The sequence below is a fragment of the Antennarius striatus genome, chromosome 15 (assembly GCF_040054535.1).
Source record: "Antennarius striatus isolate MH-2024 chromosome 15, ASM4005453v1, whole genome shotgun sequence".
NCBI lineage: Eukaryota > Metazoa > Chordata > Actinopteri > Lophiiformes > Antennariidae > Antennarius > Antennarius striatus.
Genome location: NC_090790.1, coordinates 13,779,170 through 13,801,189, shown reverse-complemented (window position 1 = coordinate 13,801,189; position 22,020 = coordinate 13,779,170). Strand labels below are relative to the sequence as shown.

General features: G+C 39.2%; 1 protein-coding gene across 3 annotated transcripts in view; it reads left to right on the top strand.

The window, feature by feature from the left end:
• LOC137608178 (astrotactin-2-like) overlaps positions 1-22,020 on the top strand; it is a 230,328-nt gene that overhangs the window by 202,051 nt on the left and 6,257 nt on the right. For all 3 annotated transcript variants that reach the window (XM_068334322.1, XM_068334321.1, XM_068334320.1), the window contains one exon: positions 13,356-13,497. In XM_068334322.1, coding sequence (XP_068190423.1) covers positions 13,356-13,497 — 142 coding nt within the window. The remainder of the gene's footprint in view (positions 1-13,355; positions 13,498-22,020) is intronic.

Sequence of the window (22,020 nt, the reverse complement as noted above, 5' to 3'; positions counted from 1 at the left end):
CCAGACAGGAGGTGATGCAGGAAGTTGGTATCAAGCAGAGCCGAGGCTCCAAACGAAGGGTGTCTCATTCTGTTTTTGTCAAGAAAACTAACAGCAGGGAGGAGGGCAGTGCAGACATCATTGCCAGCATCAAATCCTGTGTCTTAGCCCAGAAGAAGTCCGAACTACTCTGGGTGCCAGATGTACAGATGGCGCAGATGTAGAGGGATCACCTGTTCCTACAAGGCCAGCATAGCCAGAGGAGAACTGACTCTGAGATGAAACACAGAAGAAGATGAGATCATGTTCACCATTAATTGCCTCAAGAAGTTCTACTCAAAAGGTGCAAAGGTGACCTTTAATGACTATATGCAGTCTCCAAATATGATAATTATTCTGATTGGCTGGGAAATTCAAATGTAAATTTTGGTGCTCCCCTTCTAATAGGTGAGTAATTTTGCTTGTAGACCGTTTTAGAGGGCAGTGACTGTGTGTATTATAATTAAAGGAAACTGACCATCAGTGGCATTTTAATTCCTTAGCAAAACATTTACTCTGATTTATTCCTGCCTGCTTTCTTATGTCTCACGTTTTGAGATATAGAGGAACAGTGTAATAAAATCCTGCTGGCGATATATCTGCCTGCATTATGATTTGGCCAAGTGACCAGCACAAAATGGAAAGCCGTCACATTTTGAAAACTCTATCTGTAAACAATATTCAATCAATGTACTTTTTGATTTATAGACAGCTGAATTTGTGGGAAATTTTAATGGGTACATTTAAAAAGCTTATAAAAATAAGTAAAACATTTTATGTTGCATTTAATGACTGCATTGTAATCGATGCAGTGTAACAAACTGCATCAAATAAGATGTCAAAAAAAAAAGTTATGGGTTCATTAATGTGGTTTTTATTGAAATTGTGAACCATTTCAGGATATTTCTACAATGTTCCACATTTTGTCTCTCTTGTTGCTTATGTTGTATTTTCATAAATTATACCTTATCTGTCAGCTTTCTGCCTCCAACTCTAAGAGCATTGGATTCCTGAATTGCTTATTTGACGTCCGAGTTCAGTCACGTCTGTGATGGATCACTGTGATCCACATCACTGGGCCTCACACAGGCCTCTAGATGGCACACCAAGGCAGAGACAGCAATTACAAAGATGCCAGTTCGGAACACACTGCTCAAGTATTAGTGTGGGGCTCAGCATTTCTCTACACCCATAGGTCAAACTAGGTGTGATGTATAAGAAGACAGATAATACGAAAACATTGGATGAGCATATTAAATTAGACAAATGCTATAATATAGGTTGAGGTGGTTTTGATACCATTATAGAATAAGGCATGTAAGTCTGTAAATACTCTTGTATATCTTGGCCATTATTAGGCTAATAATTTCAATGGGCCAATAAGGAAGTGCTCACCTGGTTGCATTTTAACTGTCATACTGCAGGTTACCACAGTCTCTATCATAAATATAAATAACTCTGAAACTAAGTAAACGCCAGTGGTTGCAACTGCACATGCTTATGCGTAATTCATGACTTACATCCACTGTAATTAGAATGTCTTAAGTCATTATGTTTTCTACCAATCTCACTTAATTTCCAGAAAAGAAGGAAATATGTTATTTGTCTAATAACGGCTTGACTAAATATATCACTTATCTGCTGAATTCCTAATGCTCATTAATGCACTGCTATGATTCCCACTACCTTCACACAAATGGTCGACTTTAATTGTGTTCAGAAACCTGCAACTTGCAGTCTGTGTTGCTTCATCGATGCATGACATCTAAGTCTGTTGCATGAAAAATGGTTGGGAGCAGTAAAAGTACAAGAATTGTCAGGAATTGCAGAGTATTGTATGAAGACTTGTTAAGACAGTAAAGTGAGAAGAACGGAAAGTGGGCAGAAGAGAAAAAAAAGAGGAAAGCGAGTTTGTAATGCGGAGGGGCGGGGCTGAGACGCAGGCAGCAGTAGCACTGAGATTTACAGAGCAATGATGTCACCTCATGCTGACTCTGTTGGACTGAGACGCAGATTGGCCATTTGATCTCCACTATTATTTTAGTTCCAGTTCCAGCTCATGCGGCCGGCTTATTGAGATATGACATATGGATCTTCCTCTCCTCTTCTGTCACATCCCTCTTTACATCCTCATGTCCCCCATTTCTTCTGTCATCAGGATCAGTGGCATCCTCCTCCCCAGTTTATGTAACAGCTCAATAGCTCAATTATTGGTTGAGACTAAGAATGCCCCCCCCCCCCCAATGCGTCGATAAGCCCTTGTTCAAAGAGATTGAATTATATGGAGATAAACTGTGTCCTTGAGCTCTGGTGTAGATAACAGATTGGAGTGACACAGCTGACTCTCTTTGTTTTGTTAATTAAAGATGACCTCATCGCTAAAAATGGACGCTGTGCACCTCCTCGTCACGAGTCTTGCCATCAGCAGATTGCACATTGCAGGCAGGGGGCCAAGGGCTTTCTGCATCCCCTTTCCCTTTTTTTTGTTGTTGCTTCATTTCCCATTTTGCCTCGTCACACACACACATTTTTTTCCACATTGGCCATCTAGAGGCCTGCAGGAGAAACAATTTGAATGTGCGAAGAGAGACATTGCTTCTGTTCTATTTTCTATAGCTCTGCATGTCTGCTTCAATTTTTTGAAATATATTTTTACTTAACATCAGTTTTTCTTCTGAGGTACATATGAACACTATATTTGTGTTGATAGAGCTTGAGTACTTGCTAATAACCTGTAATAATATGAGTACTAATGACATCACAGTTTACTTTCAAAGTGAATGAAGCCTTTTCAGTTATACAGAGTATTTTGTCCCCATCAGTCACTGAAATACTAACATGATTTGTAGCTAAAAATCAATCTGATACATTTAATGTGCAAACTACAATTGATATTTAATGTAGATATCTAAATATGTTATAAACAGGAGTGTTACCAGCAGCTAACTTATTTTTAACAAGGCTTCAATTTAGCAACCACATTGTATTTTATGATATTCATAGAATGTAATATTAGGGTTCCCCTATAAGTGGAAAGCAGCCATTGTAGCGACAATGGCACACCAAATAGCCTGTCAACACCCGAAGTTCTGTTGTTAGTGCTAAATAGCATTCTGTGAGGGGGGGGGGGGGGGGGGACCACAGGAGCAGGGGAGTAAAATAGGACCACACACTGGTCACATAAAATGGTAGACATCAACCTGGGGGGCCATTACTCCATGACCAACCACCAAACCAGAAAAAGACTAAATTAAAATGTAGTTCTCGCTGCTTATCTTCATCCACATAAAAATTAGACAAAAATATTTTATGGCTTTTCTACAAAGTTATATCCTGATTACTTTCTTCGTTGTATGTTTCCGGGTCATTTGCTGAGGTGAGATCATGGTGGCCCATATCACCTTGCCCATTACATGGAGAGGAAGTCAAAGCATGTAAAACAGGAAACATGGTGGGCTACACCTGAACAGTTTGACACCAGAGGTGGAGGTCTCAGAGTTCATATGTCATTTAACATCCAACTCAGAAAACATGATTTACAGTCATGAAATGAAAACTAATGACAGTGAGGACATTCGACACCGAAACTAAGACTAAATTTAAAGCCACCTGATAAATTTGCTGTCTTCCATCTATGACCTCATTTGACCTCATTGCTGTGACATCGTCAGTCCACAGAGCTGGAGCGCTTTCACTGTGCTGTGAATGACTGACAAGCTGACAGTGAAATGAAACATAAAATTTGTCCTGAAGGATCACATAATTACATTTTTGTCTTACGATCATCCATTGACGTACAGTATACTTGACTATAAATTCTATTGTGACATTATCTCTTTGATTACAACATGACCTGGATGACAACTCAATTATTACTAGCTTGAGGAAAGTTGGTTAATTTAGGATAATTGTAAGGCTGTCACATGTTATCAAGATGTAAGATTTACATCCAACTGTGCATTGTATTACTTTCTGCTCAACACCACAAAAGAATCTCCTCAGTCTATCAATTCAGTAACTGTTAAGAGAATTTTTTTAGGAATAAACTGTTAAAGTATGAAGTATTGTTTTCAAGTGAGCTTATTTAAATATATAGGTGTGGAGGTTGCATCTCCCCACCTATATATTTGAATAAGCTCACTTGAAAACCTCACGCTTCCGGCGTTTACCCGGAAGTTCCGGCTGCCAACTGAGTTAACTCACAGTCTTCACATTTGTCCATATCTCTCACTTACAGAGCCATTTTGGCTTTGTCAAATATCAGCGGTTTATATTCTTTGATTGTGACAGACCTCACATTGTCGTGTGGGGAACCCCGATGCTTTATTCACCAGGACCGAACTCACGAAGCCGGCGTCTACCCAGATGGCCGGACCGTAACACCGAAGCGGCCTTTTTTTTCACGTTCGTTCGTCCCACACGCACGGAGCCATTACGGCTTTGTCGGACACAGCGGTTTGTTTTCTTGTGACGGTGAAGAAGAAAACAATTGAAGTCTGATGTTGTTTTATCGTAGGATTTCCATGGGTTCCCACTAGTATTGCTTCATTTACTTAATCATTAAATAGTATACATTGTGTTGGCTCTTGTTTTAATAGGCTATGTCCATTTTAATAAACTTTGAACCAGTCCGGCCCTCGGCTTGTAGCAAATTTGTTTTTTGGCCCTCCGTGTATTTGACTTTGACACCCCTGCTGTAGGTGAACAGCATCGATGGTGGTTGTTGTTCACCCAGGAGTCGACTGATTAGGCATGGAAATCATAGATTTGATTCAAATTTGAGTTGGCAAAAGTTTTACGTCGGATGCCCTTCCTGACACAACCCTCTGTATTTATCCAGACTTGGGACCAGCACAATAAGACACTGGCTTGTGCCCTCTTGCGGCTACATTAATAAGTATGTCTGTCACACATCAAAAAGCTCACATACATGTTACAGGTTAGAACTGAAGTTTCTTTGTGCAAAGCAAGCATCCTGTAAATGGAAAAAAAAATATTTTTCCACTAAGTGGCAGGAGTCTTTACATCAAAAAAGCATGCACTTTATCAGTAGACTTCTAATGTATCACAATATCCACTAAAAACTCTTTTTAAACAAGGGTTTGTTGGTCAGTCCTGAAGTCCATTCCAGCTGTCTCAATGACAAAAAAACTTGCTTGCTTATTCATGAATTTAATCAGTGATACTGCATCGAACAGCACCCACCTTATTCAGTTCAAGTATATTTTGTTTTCCTCTCAAACCATGAAGAATATTTGATTTCATGAATAAATGACGCACCATTGCTCACCAGAGTTGCACAAAGGGATGAACCTGATTTGAAAAACTTGGACAACTGATATATTTGACTCAACCTGGTTGGAATCTGCTTCCCACAATACTGTGTCTTCCTCTATAGATCTGCTTTGAATGCCATTAGTTAATGTCCTTAAAATATTTTATGCCTCTGCTTTTTATTGGTTTTTTTGGGGGGTTTTTTTACCTTAAATTTCCTAACATATGTGGTGTTAGGGATTGTGTGCTGTGACCTGTGTAATGTTTGCTCTTTGCATGTGTGTGAAAAAGAGAGTTGAGATTGAAAAGTGTAGGGTTGAGTGCTGACAGTTTAACAGAAGAGGCCCCTAGCAGGTTTGGCAGCAAACAGGATATATAAAGCTTGTGTTTTGTTTGTTGAAAGATAGTTCTCTGTACAATTGCCTGGATTGAAAGTTGACGTAGAAATAGTCATGTCAAATTAGAAGAGAGATTCAGGGTAGCTTGAGGACAAACATGAATGTAATTGGAGAAAAAGAAAGAGATAACACTTAACACGTGAGGAGAAACAAGGCCAGCATATCCTGCAGAAGAAGATCTACACAGCCATAACATTATGACCAACTGTCTAATAATGTGCAGGTCCCACTTTTGCAGCCTAGACGACCTTGATCCATCAATGCATGGACTCCAGTACCTCTGAAGGCTCCGTGTGGTATCTGGAACCAAATTAACAGCAAATCCTTTATGTCTTGTAAGTTGGTAGGCGGCTTCTCTGTGGATCATATTTGTTTGTGTAGCACATCCCACCGATGCTCGATTGGACTGAGATCTGGGGGGTTTGGAGGCCATTGTCAGCATCTCAACACAACAAATGTTGTGTTCCTCAAAAATTCCTGAATCATTTTTGCTTTATGTCAGGGGGCACAATCCTGCTGAAAGGGGTCACTGCCATCAGGGAGTACTGTTGCCAAGAAACGGTGTACAGGGTCAGAAACAATGCCTATGTAGGGGTCATGTCACACCAGCATCTACATGGATAGCAGATTCCCCAACAGAACATTGCCCAAAGCTTCACACTGCCTCTGCCGACTTCCCTGTGTTCATCAGACCTGGACCTTCTTCCATTGCCCTGTGGTTAAGTTCTGAAGCTCAAGTGTTCATAGTTGGTGCTTTTATCAATGGACAGCAGTCAGCATGGGCACCCTGACTGGCCTACAGCTATGCAACCCCAAACGTAACACATGTGAAGCAGTGGGTATTCTGACACCTTTCTGTTAGAACCATCATTAATTTGTGCTACAGCAGCTTGTCTGTTGGATCGGACCACATGGGCCAACTTTGACTTCCCACATGCATCATTGAGCTTTGTTCACCACTTTTGATCAATACTGACCATTACAGACTGACGACACCACACAAGAGCCACAGTTTTGTAGGAGCTCTGACTGAGTCTCCTTGCAATTTGGCCCTGATCTCTCTTTCTCAAATCCTTAAACTTCGAACACTCCAAATTTAAGATGCAATTGCAGCCGAAAATATTCCTACCACCTAATATAAATGCACCTGTTGTTGCCATTATAAAGGGATGATCAGTATTATTTAATTCAACTATCAATTGTCTTAATGCTATGGCTAATGGATATACGCCCGTGTAATACTTCATCTTTTGACTGGAGTGTATTTTTTAATCCATGTTAGTATCCATTCCACTTCTTCCTCCACCTTGAAATTGTTTGTTACAGTTTGCACAACAATTTTAGATTTTATGTAGAGAGGTGAATATTAACTCTTATTTGCCTGAGTTCTACACTGATATTATGGCAATATAATGCATAAAAATGCCTTACATTTGATTTATAGAAACAAACATCTTTTACTGGAGTAAAGTTTCCAACTTATGATAAGATATGAACAAAAGTTGTTATTTGTGTACAGGAGTGTAATTGTTATAGCACAAACAGTGAGTTACACGAATAATCACGGCTTATTTCTTTTGCCCCTTTCCTTCAAATTTCCCTTTTGAGAGAGAAACAAACTCCTCATGTGTGAACCCACTGAACTCTTCCTAGCTCACTCACACACTCATATACTCAACTAATGACATACAATTACACTGTGGATGCTTCAGTTAAGTGATACAGACACATAAGCTTGGTTTCCAACACCAGATGACACGCCGCTATACATACACCTGTCTCTATATCCGTCCACAGAGGAACAAATAAGGTTAACATGCATTGCACTTGTGTTTCCCTATATGTAGGACTCCAAATGGATCATTGTGTGTGTATGAGTTGGTTTATAAACCTGCTGTTGTTTTTAGATTTTGTGCTAATGTTCTGCTCACTCTGTTATTACCCTGTCCTTGCCTAAAGCTAATATTCACCCCATAGTACCCACAGAGGAAGGAAGGAGTGCTCTTTGCACTTCCCCCTCCACTCCCTTTTTTATATGCCAGTGTTTTTTGAGAGGGATTTTCCTTGTCTTCTTCGATAATTTGTATGAGTCTGGATCAAAAACTGCTGCTGTTGTGGGCTAGAAAACCCCTTTGAGACGTTGACATTGGTCTATATATTAAATAAACTTTGCTCTATTGTAGCTAAGAGGCCTCCGTGTGTTTGAATTAGAATTCGTTTTCGCTGTGTTCTGTTCGTCAGCCTGTCTCATCATGTTCCCATGATTTTCTATTACTTGCTCCACTCTTTGCTTACTGAAAAGGTCACCTCGTATAAGATTTACCATGAGGTTTTGATCGCCATTTAAGTCTGGAGAACACGCAAAATGGCTTATATCGTAATAGAGCTTCGGGGGCCTTAATTTTTGCCAGCTGTGTGCTGTTTTGGCTTGGTATTGACAGAAATGTTGACGGACCACAGACCTACCCATAAGGAACCCCTCAGACGACTAAAGCTATAAATGCTGCTTCTGGGTGGGTATAAATATCTTATTCTGCAGTTAATGGATTCAATTTTGAGTATCATTAACTAATTGTAGATTGGTATGCAAGCACTTAAAAGCTACCACCTAGGAGGCGGTAGATGATTTAAGGTCTGAAATGAGCAAACCTCCGTAGAGATAGCCATCCTTGTGTGCCAATGTCTTGTAAAAACACTTTCAGTTTAGCAGTTGAATCATACCATTATTTTGCATGTGCAAACACTTTGCGTTCAATTCATCACCCTTGTCATTTCTCCAGGCAAGTGTCCATCGCCTCAGCTGCATGCACACACACTAAGTCTTTCGATTGCTTACCCTCTGCTCTTGTGATACTGGTTCATTCTGTCTTTCTCAACCCTGTTGCACAGCAGACCCTCACGATAAGCTTGGAAGAAGTATTAACAAATGAAGAATGTTGGCGAAAATCAAGCCACCAAATCAGAGGCATATGTTTTGAGGCAGTGAGTGATAAATTAAATAATACTGGGAAGCAATAATGATTTATAACATTTGTTGTGTTTAAGTATACTGCCTTTGTCTGGTTTGAAAGAACATGTGCTGCTGATTCATAAAGTGTTGCTGGAATTTCTTCATTCTCTCATTTGAATCAAGCAGCAGTTTGATTCCGAGATATACTGTATATAGCAAGACAACTGTCATATGTTTAAACCTTGAAGCCAAGTTTTATACGGATTAGGACAGTTTAACGTCAGTTCAGACCTCGTGAATTAATCTGGACCTGTATTTAGATGTCTTGCACTATTGTTAGAGTTCATATGTAGGATTAATTTACAGCATGGTATGGGGGAACGTGGTATTCAATGTCAGTAATCAATCATTTGAGAGATGGCAGGGGCACTGATTATTATTCATTTGCGATTTATTGGAATTATTATTGCTTGTGCTGCATTTTACGCATCCTTATTTGTCTGTATACAATTCCTTGAAAAGAAAAAAGGTATTTATATGACCATAAAGTATAGCAATCAAAAGTAATCGAAGACCAAAAGAAGATCGTTTATATCAAAGCTACGTCAGCAGTCCTTCTTGCTTGGTGTATTTAACACTATACATGTGATATCCAATGGTGACATGTTGGGTCTCGTCACCATGTGAAGCACAGCTTGTGCTGTTCCTCTTGTAACACAACATATTTCTAAATCTGTTGGTACACACTGATACTGTAATACCACCTTTATTTTAGGTGGTGGTTTTGGACCCAAGGTGTGGCAGAACACTGCTGTAAAGTAGCCACATTATCAATATTGTGATGACCTGTGATTATGATGTGTTCAGTGCTTTGTGTCTCTGATAAATTAAATATGCGTTCATGTTAAAACTCCCAAGACTGTTTTGCTGTTTTTATTTGGGACAATTTTAGAACAATGCAAAATAATGGAAAGTTGTGTGAAATTAAAACATTTTATGATGCATTCAGAAAGCATCAGCAGCACTCAGCTCAAATCTTCTCTGTGGTCCTTGTACAGTTTTACAATGTCCAACTACACTTCAGGGTATTGATGAAGCATTCACTTTATCATTATTGCTATCCATGACCACATCTAAAGTCTGAACATGTCTGAACAAATGGTTTTTTTGACACATCTTTGTCTTTTCTCTTTTCTCTTTTTACTTTTACTCTTTCATTCTGTCTTGATTTTTCCTTCCTTACTTTAATTGTACTTTTATCCAAGTTGTTGCTTTTTACTCTTAATCTTTATGAAGTAGCTGAAATCTGGCATTCAGTTGCCAGTCTTCTTATAGCTACTCACCATAAAAGTGGACTGGGGAATGGACTTTAAAGGCATAATAAACCCAGGCTAGCCATTATTTCAGGAGATTAAGTAGTCTTCTAGGGATAATATATTTTTCCACCAAATGTTGGTGCATTAGCATCCTTAAGAGGACTGAACAGCTCTGCTTTGTCCAAGGCCTTTGGACAGTGACGTTTTCAAAAGTAAAGGGAACACAGCACAAAAACACACCAAATTGCGTATTTAGACACAATCATGAAGACACATTTCCTTGTTATGAAATCATAAGGTGAGGTAAAGTTCCGTTAATCATAACGGAAATTTGGGGGCGGCAGTGGCTCAGCGGTAGAGCAGATGTCTTGAAGACAGATCGCCCACCCATCGGTGGATCGATTCCCGCTCCCGCCAGAACATGTCCGGAGTGTGAGCTGACGGTGGGAGGCGTCAGCTCACCTCCCAGCCACCGCCGAGGCGCCCTTGAGCAAGGCGCCGTACCCCCCACAAGCTTCCCCATTGGGGCACACTCCAGGAAGCTGCTGCCCCTCACTCTGCCTCCTGATGTACAGCTTGATGTTGTGTTTGTGTACTAACTGCATGATTACAGGCCCCTTTGTGTGCTGTGGTTGTTTCAGGGGCCTGTACATATATAATGTGTGTGAAAAACTAACACAAAAATGTAACAAATTTACACCTGAGTGACAAATGTAATTTCCCCAAGGGGATCAATAAAGTGTATCTTCTTCTTAAAACAATACTGTACATAATAATACAGTACTGTGCACATGTTTTCTAGGTTTTAATGTCTATGGTTTCTATTGTGTATAAAACCATGAATAAGCCTGTCGCCAATCTGCAAATGTTCATTATCAGATGTCATAGCTAACGCAAAGCAGATGGCACAACTTAAGAAAACAGACTTATTTAAGTTAATAAAAACTAATGTCATAATATACAGTAATCAGTTAGCCAACAGCTAAATGAAGTGCAGACCTGTTGTATTGGGGTCATTCTACTGAATTTTTTCCCCAAAAATCTTGTCCATAGATAAATTGTGCCATGTTTCCATGGTACAAATCTAGAAAAGGCGCAGTCATATTTCATATATTAATGCTTTGCCTGGTCTTGAAATGTTTTCCCGTGCCTGAAATGTGTCACTACCGTAACACAGCAACACACAGCAATAAAAACCATCATATTAATTTGTTAAAAATTGTGTGTCCATACACTCTCTACAGAATATTTTTAGGAATTTATTATGAAGGATTTTACAATTACTTGAAATCAATTTTTTAAACAATTGCAAAGTTTACACTTAATATAAATTTTGATTCAATTTTTTTTGTAAAATGAATTACCGTGATCTTAAAGATCTCAGAGTTAATTACTTATTACATTAAATGCACATTTAACTAATAGTTATCATATAATTTAATGACTTTGTTCTTAATTTATTTTACAAAACACTCCCTGTTACGGTAGTGACTGTACTGCTTGGTTTTGACCCCATAATTATGTTTGCAAAGTTGTACCATATTGTTAAGGGGATACATTAACTCATAACCTGCCTTACAGTTTGGATTTCACAAACACGAATGTTTATAATCAAATAAAATGAGGTCTTTTACTATTTTACATCATTTCAACACAGCAGCACATCTCCTGCAGCATGACAACATCTAACATATCTGAACAGTTGTACACACTGTTCACCAAACCTTAATATTAAGATTTGAGTCCTTAAAGGTGTACTGACTTAATTTGTGTGTGGTTTTGACACATATTAATGTAACATACTGATTTTTCAGACTTTGGAACACATTTACTTAAAAATGATTAAAGATAATGACTCACCATGCAGCCATAAGGGACAGGGATGCTGTGTAACTTCCTGGCCAAAAATTCAGATGTGGGGCTAAAACCAGGCTCCACCCATTTTCAGCAAAAGGTAACAGATGGGACTCCTAATTTGAAACATATTGATCAAATATCCCATCATCTGCATCCAGGAGATTAGTCTGACATTTTGACCAAAAAAATTAATACAGTTAACCGTCGTTCCTCGTGGGTAATGCGTTCCAGGAACCACACGCGAAAAAAAATCAATTCCGTGATAAGCGACAAACTATATTATTTATGGTAATTTAAATGTATATAACCCTTCCCATATTGATATTTATCTGCATTCTATCTGTATTACCTTTTACCACAGTCTTATCAACTGTTTTTAATGCACTTTTGTGTCTCACGTAAGTCCGAGACTCACAGAACATAGCACACTTCCGGATGCCGTCAGCCAATAGAATGCACGTACGATATCACATGACTGCCTACCAAAAATCTGTGATGAAAAGTCGCAAGTGTTGATGCGCGAATGCACAAGGGTGCACTGTATCGCAGTTTAGCCATAATGCAGTTGTCATCAATTGTTTCTTTTGCAGTCCGAGACAAGTTTTTATGAGGTTAAAATAGTCTAGTTTGGGATTTATGCTTGAAAAGGTAAAAAACTCAAAAGAGTAACCCTACAACAGTACAAGAATGTGTTGGGGGAAACCTTCTATACACAGAGCTCTTTCTGTGAAAAGGTCAGATCACTCATTCGTGCAGTACTTTTTCCTCTCTTCTGCAGCCTTTTCTTACCATCCCCATGTGCACTACTGGCCAGACTTACTCCCTGTGTTTATAAGTTGGCCCATGTATCATAAGCTAAAACTAAGCTGCCCTTTACCTCGAGTAGAAATAGTTGGAAATGTAACCATTTGAGAGCTTTTAAACTGTTTTGACAGCTCCCTCTTTTTTCCATCACCCCCATGAGCACTGGAAACTGGCAATGTGCATGTGTGGGTCTAAATGAGCAAGTGTGCATCGCTCACCTTTCCCGTAAGCTGACATGAAGTATATTTCACAACTTGTGAAGTAGCTTTTTGTGGGACACCAGGGTGCTCCATAAGATATCATAGTAACAATTCCATGTGTCCATAAAGGAAAGGGCTATAATATAGCTCTATACACGCAGTCCTATAGTGAGTATTAGGATTAGCTGGCAGTGAAATTAATATTTAACTTCAGGTTGAATTGGGAACTCATGATACCATTGTTAACTTGGACATCATTGATAAGGAAAGAGCTGCTTGCCTTAATTAAGGAATTTATGAAATAAATGTGCTTTTTTTGTGTTGAAACATACGGGGAAAACAAAACATATTGCATTATTTTGTTAAATTACCAATAGATTAATAGTAATATTGCAAGATAGCTTTTCTCTTTTGTTTGGAGAAAAGAAATTCAGAAGGTAAAATTGTATATTTCCAAAGTAGCCTTTAATGTTGCCTTTCATTCCTTATCTGTTTTCATCCTTCCTTCTCCTGTTCTCTAATTTCATATGTTTACCAGGTGAGGTTCTGAGCTTGATGGATGATCTATTCTCCGGTTTGGGTTCATCATGCGTTGTTGCCGGAAGGAGGACTGGAGACCATCCTCACTCTGTACTTTATTCTGTGGTCTTCAAGTGCCTGGAACCTGACAGTCTCTACAAGTAAGTCTGCCAATATCCTTTGAAAAAAAGCTCTCTACTGAGTAACTGATGTATTATGGCTCTTATATTTAATCACTTTCTGCATAAATATAAGACATGTTATCATTTGTCTCTGGGTCAAAATTGGTGTGCACCAAAAAAGAATCAACAATCAAGTTTATTGAACCATGCACGAAACGTGCAGGCAGCGTTTACTTCATTATGCAGAAATAAAATACATTTGCATATGGTATATACCACACTATGCCTGTGTGTGTGTGTGTGTGTGTGTGTGCGTGTGTGTGTGTGTGTGTGTGTGTGTGTGTGTGTGTGTGTGTGTGTGCGTGCATATATGGCCTGGTATACACCCTCAACTCCACCATACTCATCCATTTATTGGTTAATGGACACATAAAAACGAGGCTGCCAATTTATGGGTATTTACAGCTAATCATGCAAAACAATTTATGAGGCAGATATTGAAGTGCTCAGGAGTTTGGTGGAGGTGAGATAGGATATCTTTTTTTTTCATTCATGTTGTCCTCCAGCATTGGAAACATGAATAAATGCATCCATGCAACAATAGATGCAAGTATGCTGGTGAACACAATTTAAGTTTTGTTCTCTCTCTTCTTTACTATTGTGGAGGAGAATGCTATAGTACAAATAGTACTGTTGTGCTTCTGATGATGGGGGCCTTTAAATTCTGTTTGACATTAAATGAAATTAGAGCCGTCATTATATAATCTGCCATGAATTCACCTCTTCATCCTATGTTGCCAGTTGGCCCCATTTGCAAATTTTTTGGGATGCATGGGTGAGAGTTTACATATAGCCCTAGTGTGCACATTCTCCCTTTGTGTATGCAACAGTTAAAAATCAGACCCCTATGTGGAAGGTCTCTAATGATTTCCAGAAATCGGTACAAAAATTCCTAGAAAATAGATCTTGAACTTCCAAGACCAAATTTGTTTTATTTATGTATTAAAAAGAGAGGGCCTTGTATAACCCTGTGAACTTTCCAACTCTGGAGCTCCTTGTAGCATCTACCAAAAGTAAACTGATGATGGAAGTTTTCCAAAACGTTAGACTTCTAAATGTCTGTATGGTTCACATCTATAAAAAAAGAAGAGTACATGTATAGTCCCATATATCACATGATATAGGGAGATAAAATGCTTGCATACCTGGTTATCTTGTAGGTAATTGCTTGTGGCTGGACCTGTACCGATGAGGTGTAGTCAGCCTCAGCTGGAAGAAAAAGCACCGGTCCACCACCATGTGGCCCATCACATGCAATGTTAGAAAAAGGCCATTGATGCATTGTATTGATGCAGTCTGACAGGAGCACAGTTGGAGGTTTAGGTGTGCTGACCCCTGGCTACAAAAAAATTTAATAGAAGTGGAATGTTACCTTTGTGGTGCAGGGGTTATATGAAAGCGAGCGCTGGCTGTGGATATGGATTTGAAGACCTGACTCGATGCACAGAAATAGTATCAAACTCCTGAATAGGTGTTGGATTTCCTCCTATTCTGCAGAGAGGCCAGAATCAGAGGTGCTGGTTGGGTGTGCAAATGCAGTGCTGAGTACTCAGGTGTGATAACTGAGAGGAAATATCACACATCTACAGATAAATAATATTCTGATAAGTCATGATATGTTTTAGCCGTCCTGGTCGGCAAATGCCATTGATTTTTTTTTCATTTTTAAGACTAGGTCATGATGAGAGAGTGCGTTGTTTTACCAACACTTGACGATCCAGCCTTAACTCACCTTCAATATTATTTTATGTTGTTATATTGTTCCTGGTCTCAACTTGATTTTTACTGCCACCCAATTGACTTGATTCTGTTTCTTACCACATTTTTATGAGTTCAGTATTCCCCATTACTACATAAAGACCTTTCATTAAACATCATGTTGTGGCCATGTTTGCATATTTCCCAAACAACAATGACTGAGGAACTATCACCACATCCTCCCACGGGTGTCTACAATTCCCACTGCAAATGTTATTTGGTTTCAGGGGGTGAATTTTGTTACCTACGCCTGAACAACAGCTGGGTCGAGTTAACTAGAGGAGTTGCGTACTTCGTCTCTTTGTGGTAGGAGTGGTTGAAGCTTCCGCTCTTTTATGTTCTCTTTGGTCAGAAAAGAGTTGGTTGTAATGAGCATAGATCCCTTTTTAGGAAGTTGTTGACCACTCTACAAAGATTTTTTTGATGGGGATTTTGCTTATAGACAGATGTCATTAAACGCTGTCACAGCCTTCTACCTAAGATATCATCTAGAAAAAGTGAATGTGGAGGAGCTACAAATGTGCACCCAAGTCTATCTGCTCCCAGTGATTGTGGATTTCTTAGAGTTGATAATCAGAACATTATTAGTTCAACTGCATGGTTAAGTGTTGCCCTGCTGAACTGTATTATATTGGAAATATTATTACTGGGCATTGCTGTTGTGTGCATTTTCGTCAAGCACTATTTGTTTCCCTCTATATCTTGAAACAAAGTTATAAAAGCAATAACTAACCAGATGTTGTTGTGACTGCCACGAAACACTTCTCATCCTTTTGACTTTTGTTAAGTGTCTTATGTTTGTAATTCTTGTGCTGTTTGGTGGCCTTGGTTTGTTTTGGGAACTGCCACATTGCCTCTCTGAGGACCGTCACCATTAAATGCAAATAAAGAAGATAATGTTGGAGAAAACAGATCCATATGGCTCTGGCTGCTATGATAAGAGACTCTCAAGATGAATGACTGAATGGAGGAAATAAAAAAACAATTGTTATGGGATTTTGTGTGAGGAACGTTAACAACCTCAGATAATATATGAGCTAAACGCGAGGAAGAAGTGACGTCAAGCAAAGTTGATTTAATCTGGTCAAAAACATCAGAGGGATCCAGGTGAGAGAGAAAAGCTGTGCTAGAATCATAGCAAGGACTTTTTATTGTGGTTTGTCGGTGGGTGGATTGATTAACGTGGCAACGACAATAATCTCTTTCACATTAATGTCTCCAGTAACAGCAGTGCCATATGGTCTTAAAATTAATCTAACTATAACGTTGAAGTATGCTGTCAGTAACTGTCGGGTTCACATGAGGGAACACCCAGAAAAAAAGCAGAGCAGCCCATGTTTGAAAGGATTTTGCACAACAACTGTTCAGAACTACTGTAGGCACTTAAATGAGGAAAAAAGATTATTTAAAAAATCCAGTGCAAGAGCCAGAAAGCAGTCAGCACTCACAGATGATTACGCACTTCCTTGGTACACTATGGAGTGATATATGCGTAAGCGCCTAACTTGGTTGCTTTTCAAGGAGTAGAGGAATGAAAATATCACCTGCTTAACTTACTCAGCTGTAGCTCAGGAGGCAGAGCAGGTCATCCACTTAACGGCTCCAACCAGGCCCCTGCAGCCCCATGTGGCCCCTGCACATGTTCCATCAGCAGAGTAAATGTGTGAATTGTAATCTCTCATGATTAGCAGGTATTGACTTTACCATTATGGTAGCCTCTGTGTGTGAATGGATGAAATGAATGGATGTCTGGACTAGTGAGACGTGGAAGACGCTAGAATTTATCAATCTTCAATCATTATTACATATACAAACCAGAAAACATCCCTATTTACATAAATACCTTGTATATTTGTTTCCTGCTCGACGCGCCAACAGGAAAGCTGAAAAGACCACATGAAGTCTGCCATCAGAGCAAACTGTTCACTTAGTCTGATATTTGCTGAGTTATTTTGACATGACGTTAAATCTTAATCTATGGGATGTTAATGTTACGTTTTACAGACCATTTGCATTAGGCTAAATCCTCTTGCCATGTTTGCGTGATTGGCCCTTTTCCATGGTCCTGAACCCTAATTGCATCATCTTCCACGTCGTGGCCAGCACAGAAAATTAAATGTCTCATGTCCTAAGTTTGTATTAAATATGAAAGTTCAAATATGAACCTACCATTAAGCTAAAAAAGATGCAGCACTTTTGTAGTGGAAGTGGTGCCAGTGATTTCCTGTATGTTAACAGCGTAACCATTAGTGTAATCTGTAGAGGTCCGAAATCTACTCTCAAAAACCTGCATCCAATGTCTGATCCCCAACACTGCAGCGCTGTTATCTTTGTTTAGGCATTCTCGGCAGTGTTATTTTTTTTGATAAGAGCAGCATTTTCGTCGGTATTACGTTTGTGGGCCCATCTGTTTGCAGCTCAAGCCACTTGTCTTAATCCAGAGCCTGATAAGACCTCCACTGGGATTGACTTTTGATCATTGCCATGGCTGCTATGGGCCTCATGGTCCCTGCCAAACTAAAGCACTATTCTCTCTATGAAAAGTTGCACACGTCATTAGGAAAGCTGGATTTTTAGAGAGTAATCACAATCACAGTCCCCAACCTACAAACACAATTGGTTTGGAGAGGTTCTTCGTAAGCTGAATTGTTCATGAACCGTAATTTATTAAATTTCAATCTGTATCACCTTTTGAGATCATTTAAATGTCATTATTCCTCTAAATATGGAAGCAAAAAGTGTAAGTAAATATCAATAATATTGTTTCCTTAATGTGCTACCAGTTTGAGCCTCAGATAGAAAAGCATGTGGAAGCTTTTCATTTTGCTGCATTTTTGTGACCTTGGCTAGAACTGCAACACTGCTAATATAGGTGACCTGTTATCAATAGTCTGGGTATACTGATGCCTATTTATTCGACAGACTAGGAACACACAAAACATGTTGCTTTAGTGATCAGCCTGTCATGATGTATTCTTAAATGTATTTGCTGTACGTTCACGCAAATCCACCTGTTATGTTAAAGTGATTTATAGAAATGTTTTATTTTGTGAGGCCTTGGTTCTGGTCTGCATTCACCAAAAGCTCCTCCTAGTTTTTAATTTATTGTCTTATATTTTATAGTGGCTTATTAATGGAGGCATATCAGCTCTACAATCTAATTTAAACTGTTCTGAGGCAGCGGGAACCATAATTGATTGTGGGACAGTTGAGTGCTGCTTACCACAAAAACTGATGGCAGATCAGATTATTTAATATTTTTAAGTGGTTGAAAAGGAGCCTCACTTTTTGTTGGAGTGATTCTTATTTTCATTTCCAAGTGAGAATATATGCCATATAACTTTTAATGAGATGATATCATAGACTGTGAGTTTTGCTGATATGTGAGATCATCCCGAGCTGAGACAGTTTTTAAAGTTGTATTTCCTTTTACAGGGAGAGACAAAAAGTAATTTTATTTAGGGCTGTTACACCAGTGTAATACCACTTTAGATGGGAAGACTTAAATTCACAAGATACTGTGAGCTACCATAAATACATCAGGCGGTGAGGATTTTTCTGTGGCCTTGATTGATTGGTGGATTGGCTCAACTGATGTGTGTCCAATGCTGACGTCATGGAAACGGCATCCCCTACTGCACCGGCTTCTCTCAGCAGGCCAAAAATACTGTCCTAATTGATCATCCCTCACTCTCACTTTCTCTTCTTCCTCCCTGCTTGCCCCACCTGTCTCAGCTTTCTGTCTCGTCATCTCTTGTTTGGCCATTTCTCTACCGTCTCATTAAATTAGAGGACAATGGTTTCTTTAATGGCAGCGTTCGTTGATTTACTTGAGCATTAATCTGCCATTTGTCCACTACATTGTTTGCTGAGCTTGGAAAAGTACGGCGCACAGACAAACCGAACCACTTCCAGATGAAGTATATCTGAAAATATATATATTTAGAAATGCGGAATTAGTGATAGACAGGATAAAGTTGTATGAAAGACAAGAAGGAAATAAAAAGAAAGTGTGTTTTTATGTGTGTGTATGTTGACTTTAGTTTTTGTCTGGGGATGTGTGTGGGCATTTTTGCCAATTGTTTTATTTGAAGTTATGACATTCTCATGGCAGACCAAACCACTGCCGGTTCCTTTGTTCTTCCAGACGATCTTTATCATCTCTAGCTCTTTGCACCACCGTCTTTCAAGTCCTCTTCCTGCGAGCTCGACCAGAAGCCGAGGCTCCTTCTCACGCCCGCGATCCAAAAGTTGTAAAAGCTTCCCGTGTATTTTCAGTACAGCATCAAAATTCCTCGCACGAATGAGAATGCTATCCCCTCTTTTACTCAAATTAAATGCAGATCTCCAAAGTTAACTACTGTCAGATAAAATTTCATTACGGTAAATAACAATCTTGTAATTTGTTTATGGGTTGTGTAAGGGGGAAACAGTGCCTGCCATTGATTCCAACAGCTAAAACATCCAAAAACAGTAAAAACAACGAATTACCTCGATAAAAGTCCCGCCTTGTTACCCCCCACCCCCCACCCCCACCCCCTTTATACCTCATTGTATCCATCTGCATGTTATGTGGCCACACAGTGTAAACTGTGTGACTGTTACATGCTGGCGTTGCCTTGCTGATCAGAGGAGCCTCACTGGCTCCTTCCACCAGCTTTGTGAGGTTCCTGGGGAATACCGCATCCATCCTGCTGAACAACAAGGCCAGACAAAATATGCGTGCAATTTCCAAACAGGTCATGTATGTTACAAATGAAACCATCAGTTGACAGCATTGGGACAGTTTGGGTTTGGGGTAGAAAAGACATTTTTGTTCAAACAATCACATCCCAATTTGTTTATTTTCATGCATTTCTAGAAGTGTTTAGTGCTGGAATGTCTTCTCAGTTGATCATTTGTCTCACTGTGTTTTGTGGTTTTCTTTATGTCATTCTGCTGTTTTTACTGCGGTTACTCTTTCGAAATACTGCTGAAAGCTTACAGTTGTTCACAACTAGTCATAAACACTTCTCATTTCTTGTAAATGAGATTTCAGTAACAGTACATGCAAACAGTGAGACTCCAACAAAACATTCAGCACATCTACACATTTTTAAATGACAATAAGAACTTCATAAGAAACAATACCTAAGGTTTGTCTTAAGAAAGATAAATAAACATAAACACATAGCTTATTGTCATAGCTTTCAAACTCATTAGACAATATTAGATATTAAACAAAACTACACTGCCCGGTCAAAAAAAACAACACACACTCTAATATTTCGTGGGACTGCCTGTAGCTTTGGTCATTCAGTACATTCAGATAGTCAGCTGACTTAATTTTTTTGCTGAATAATATTGCTGAGCCTAGACTTGACCAACCGAAGCAACCCCGTGATCATAACACTGCAATTTGCTCATTGAAACCCAAATGGTGACTTTTTTTGGGGGCCAGGCAGTGTATATTAATAAGTTTAATATTGAATGATAAGTGACTTTAAAATATGACTAAGTCAAACTCAAACAGTTTAAGGAAACCGATTACCTTAAAAGATTTGTGAATTTTAACTAAAATATTTTACAATATTTTTTTGTTGTTCTGGAGTTATAATAGAGCAAACCCTAACAGGCAGCAGTGGCTCAAGATAGAGCAGGTTGTCCAATGTTCCCAGGATTGGCAGTTTGATTCTCGCTGTTACCCAGTGAGCTAACAGTGGGAGGTGTCAGCTCACCTCCCGAGCACTGTCGAACTGCCCTTGAGCAAGGCGCCCTTGAGCAAGGCGTCCTTGAGCAAGGCGCCCTTAAGCAAGGCGCCCTTGAGCAAGGCGCCCTTGAGCAAGGTGCCGTCCCTTTTTAGAGGTTTCTTATTTAGGGGCACACCGAGAAGGAGCTGCCTCCCACTATACCTCCCACCACATGTCTACAGGCACCCTTGTGTGTGTGTGCGTGAGTGCGTGCATTTGACTGACTAATTACTAGAGTGTGCTCTTAATTTCCCTTTGGAGATGAGAAGAGTATATAAAATAAAATTAAAAAAAATATATCATCATGTTGGCTGTCAACTTGATAAAATTCCTTGATTAAACCTGAAGTTAAACCTGCTTTCTTTTTTTTGCTACTAGCTAATTAACATTTTATTTTATTTTGTTTTATCAAGTTACTTTAAAAATAAGCACTTTACTTCTGTGCAAAATAGTAAATTCTCAAAAATTTAAATCATAAAAGTTAAAAAATGCATTTATTTAAGGCAGTTTGTTTCCTCAATATTTTACTTGTATTGAATCACCAGGTTTTTCTGTGTTGTGTGGTGATACATGCAAGATATGATATTCTTTATTCAGGAACTTTGTCCATATAAACATGAAGGTAATTCTATCCATTTTGGTTTTCATGATGACACAGGGAGCTGCAGCATCAATTAAAAATTTCATGAGAATGGTATCAACCCCCCCTGTCTCATTCTGTGCCACCCTTGATCTTCTTTCAGAATCAGTCTGACCAGTTCCTCCTTGTGCTTCTTCTTATACAGAAGAACACAGATTGGCATTTTGAAAAAGACACATAAAGGTCACTTGTTCTCTGTTCAGACCTGTGTGGCCCTTTATTGACTTGGGATACGTTACATTTTCCGAGCATGTCTCATCTCCTATTGCGATGTCTTGAACTGTTGTTCAACGTTGCATATTATCGCGGCCCAGAGTGGTCCACCAGTCTGTCATGGAAGCCAAAATATTCCAATCTTTGACATTTTCAGAGAGA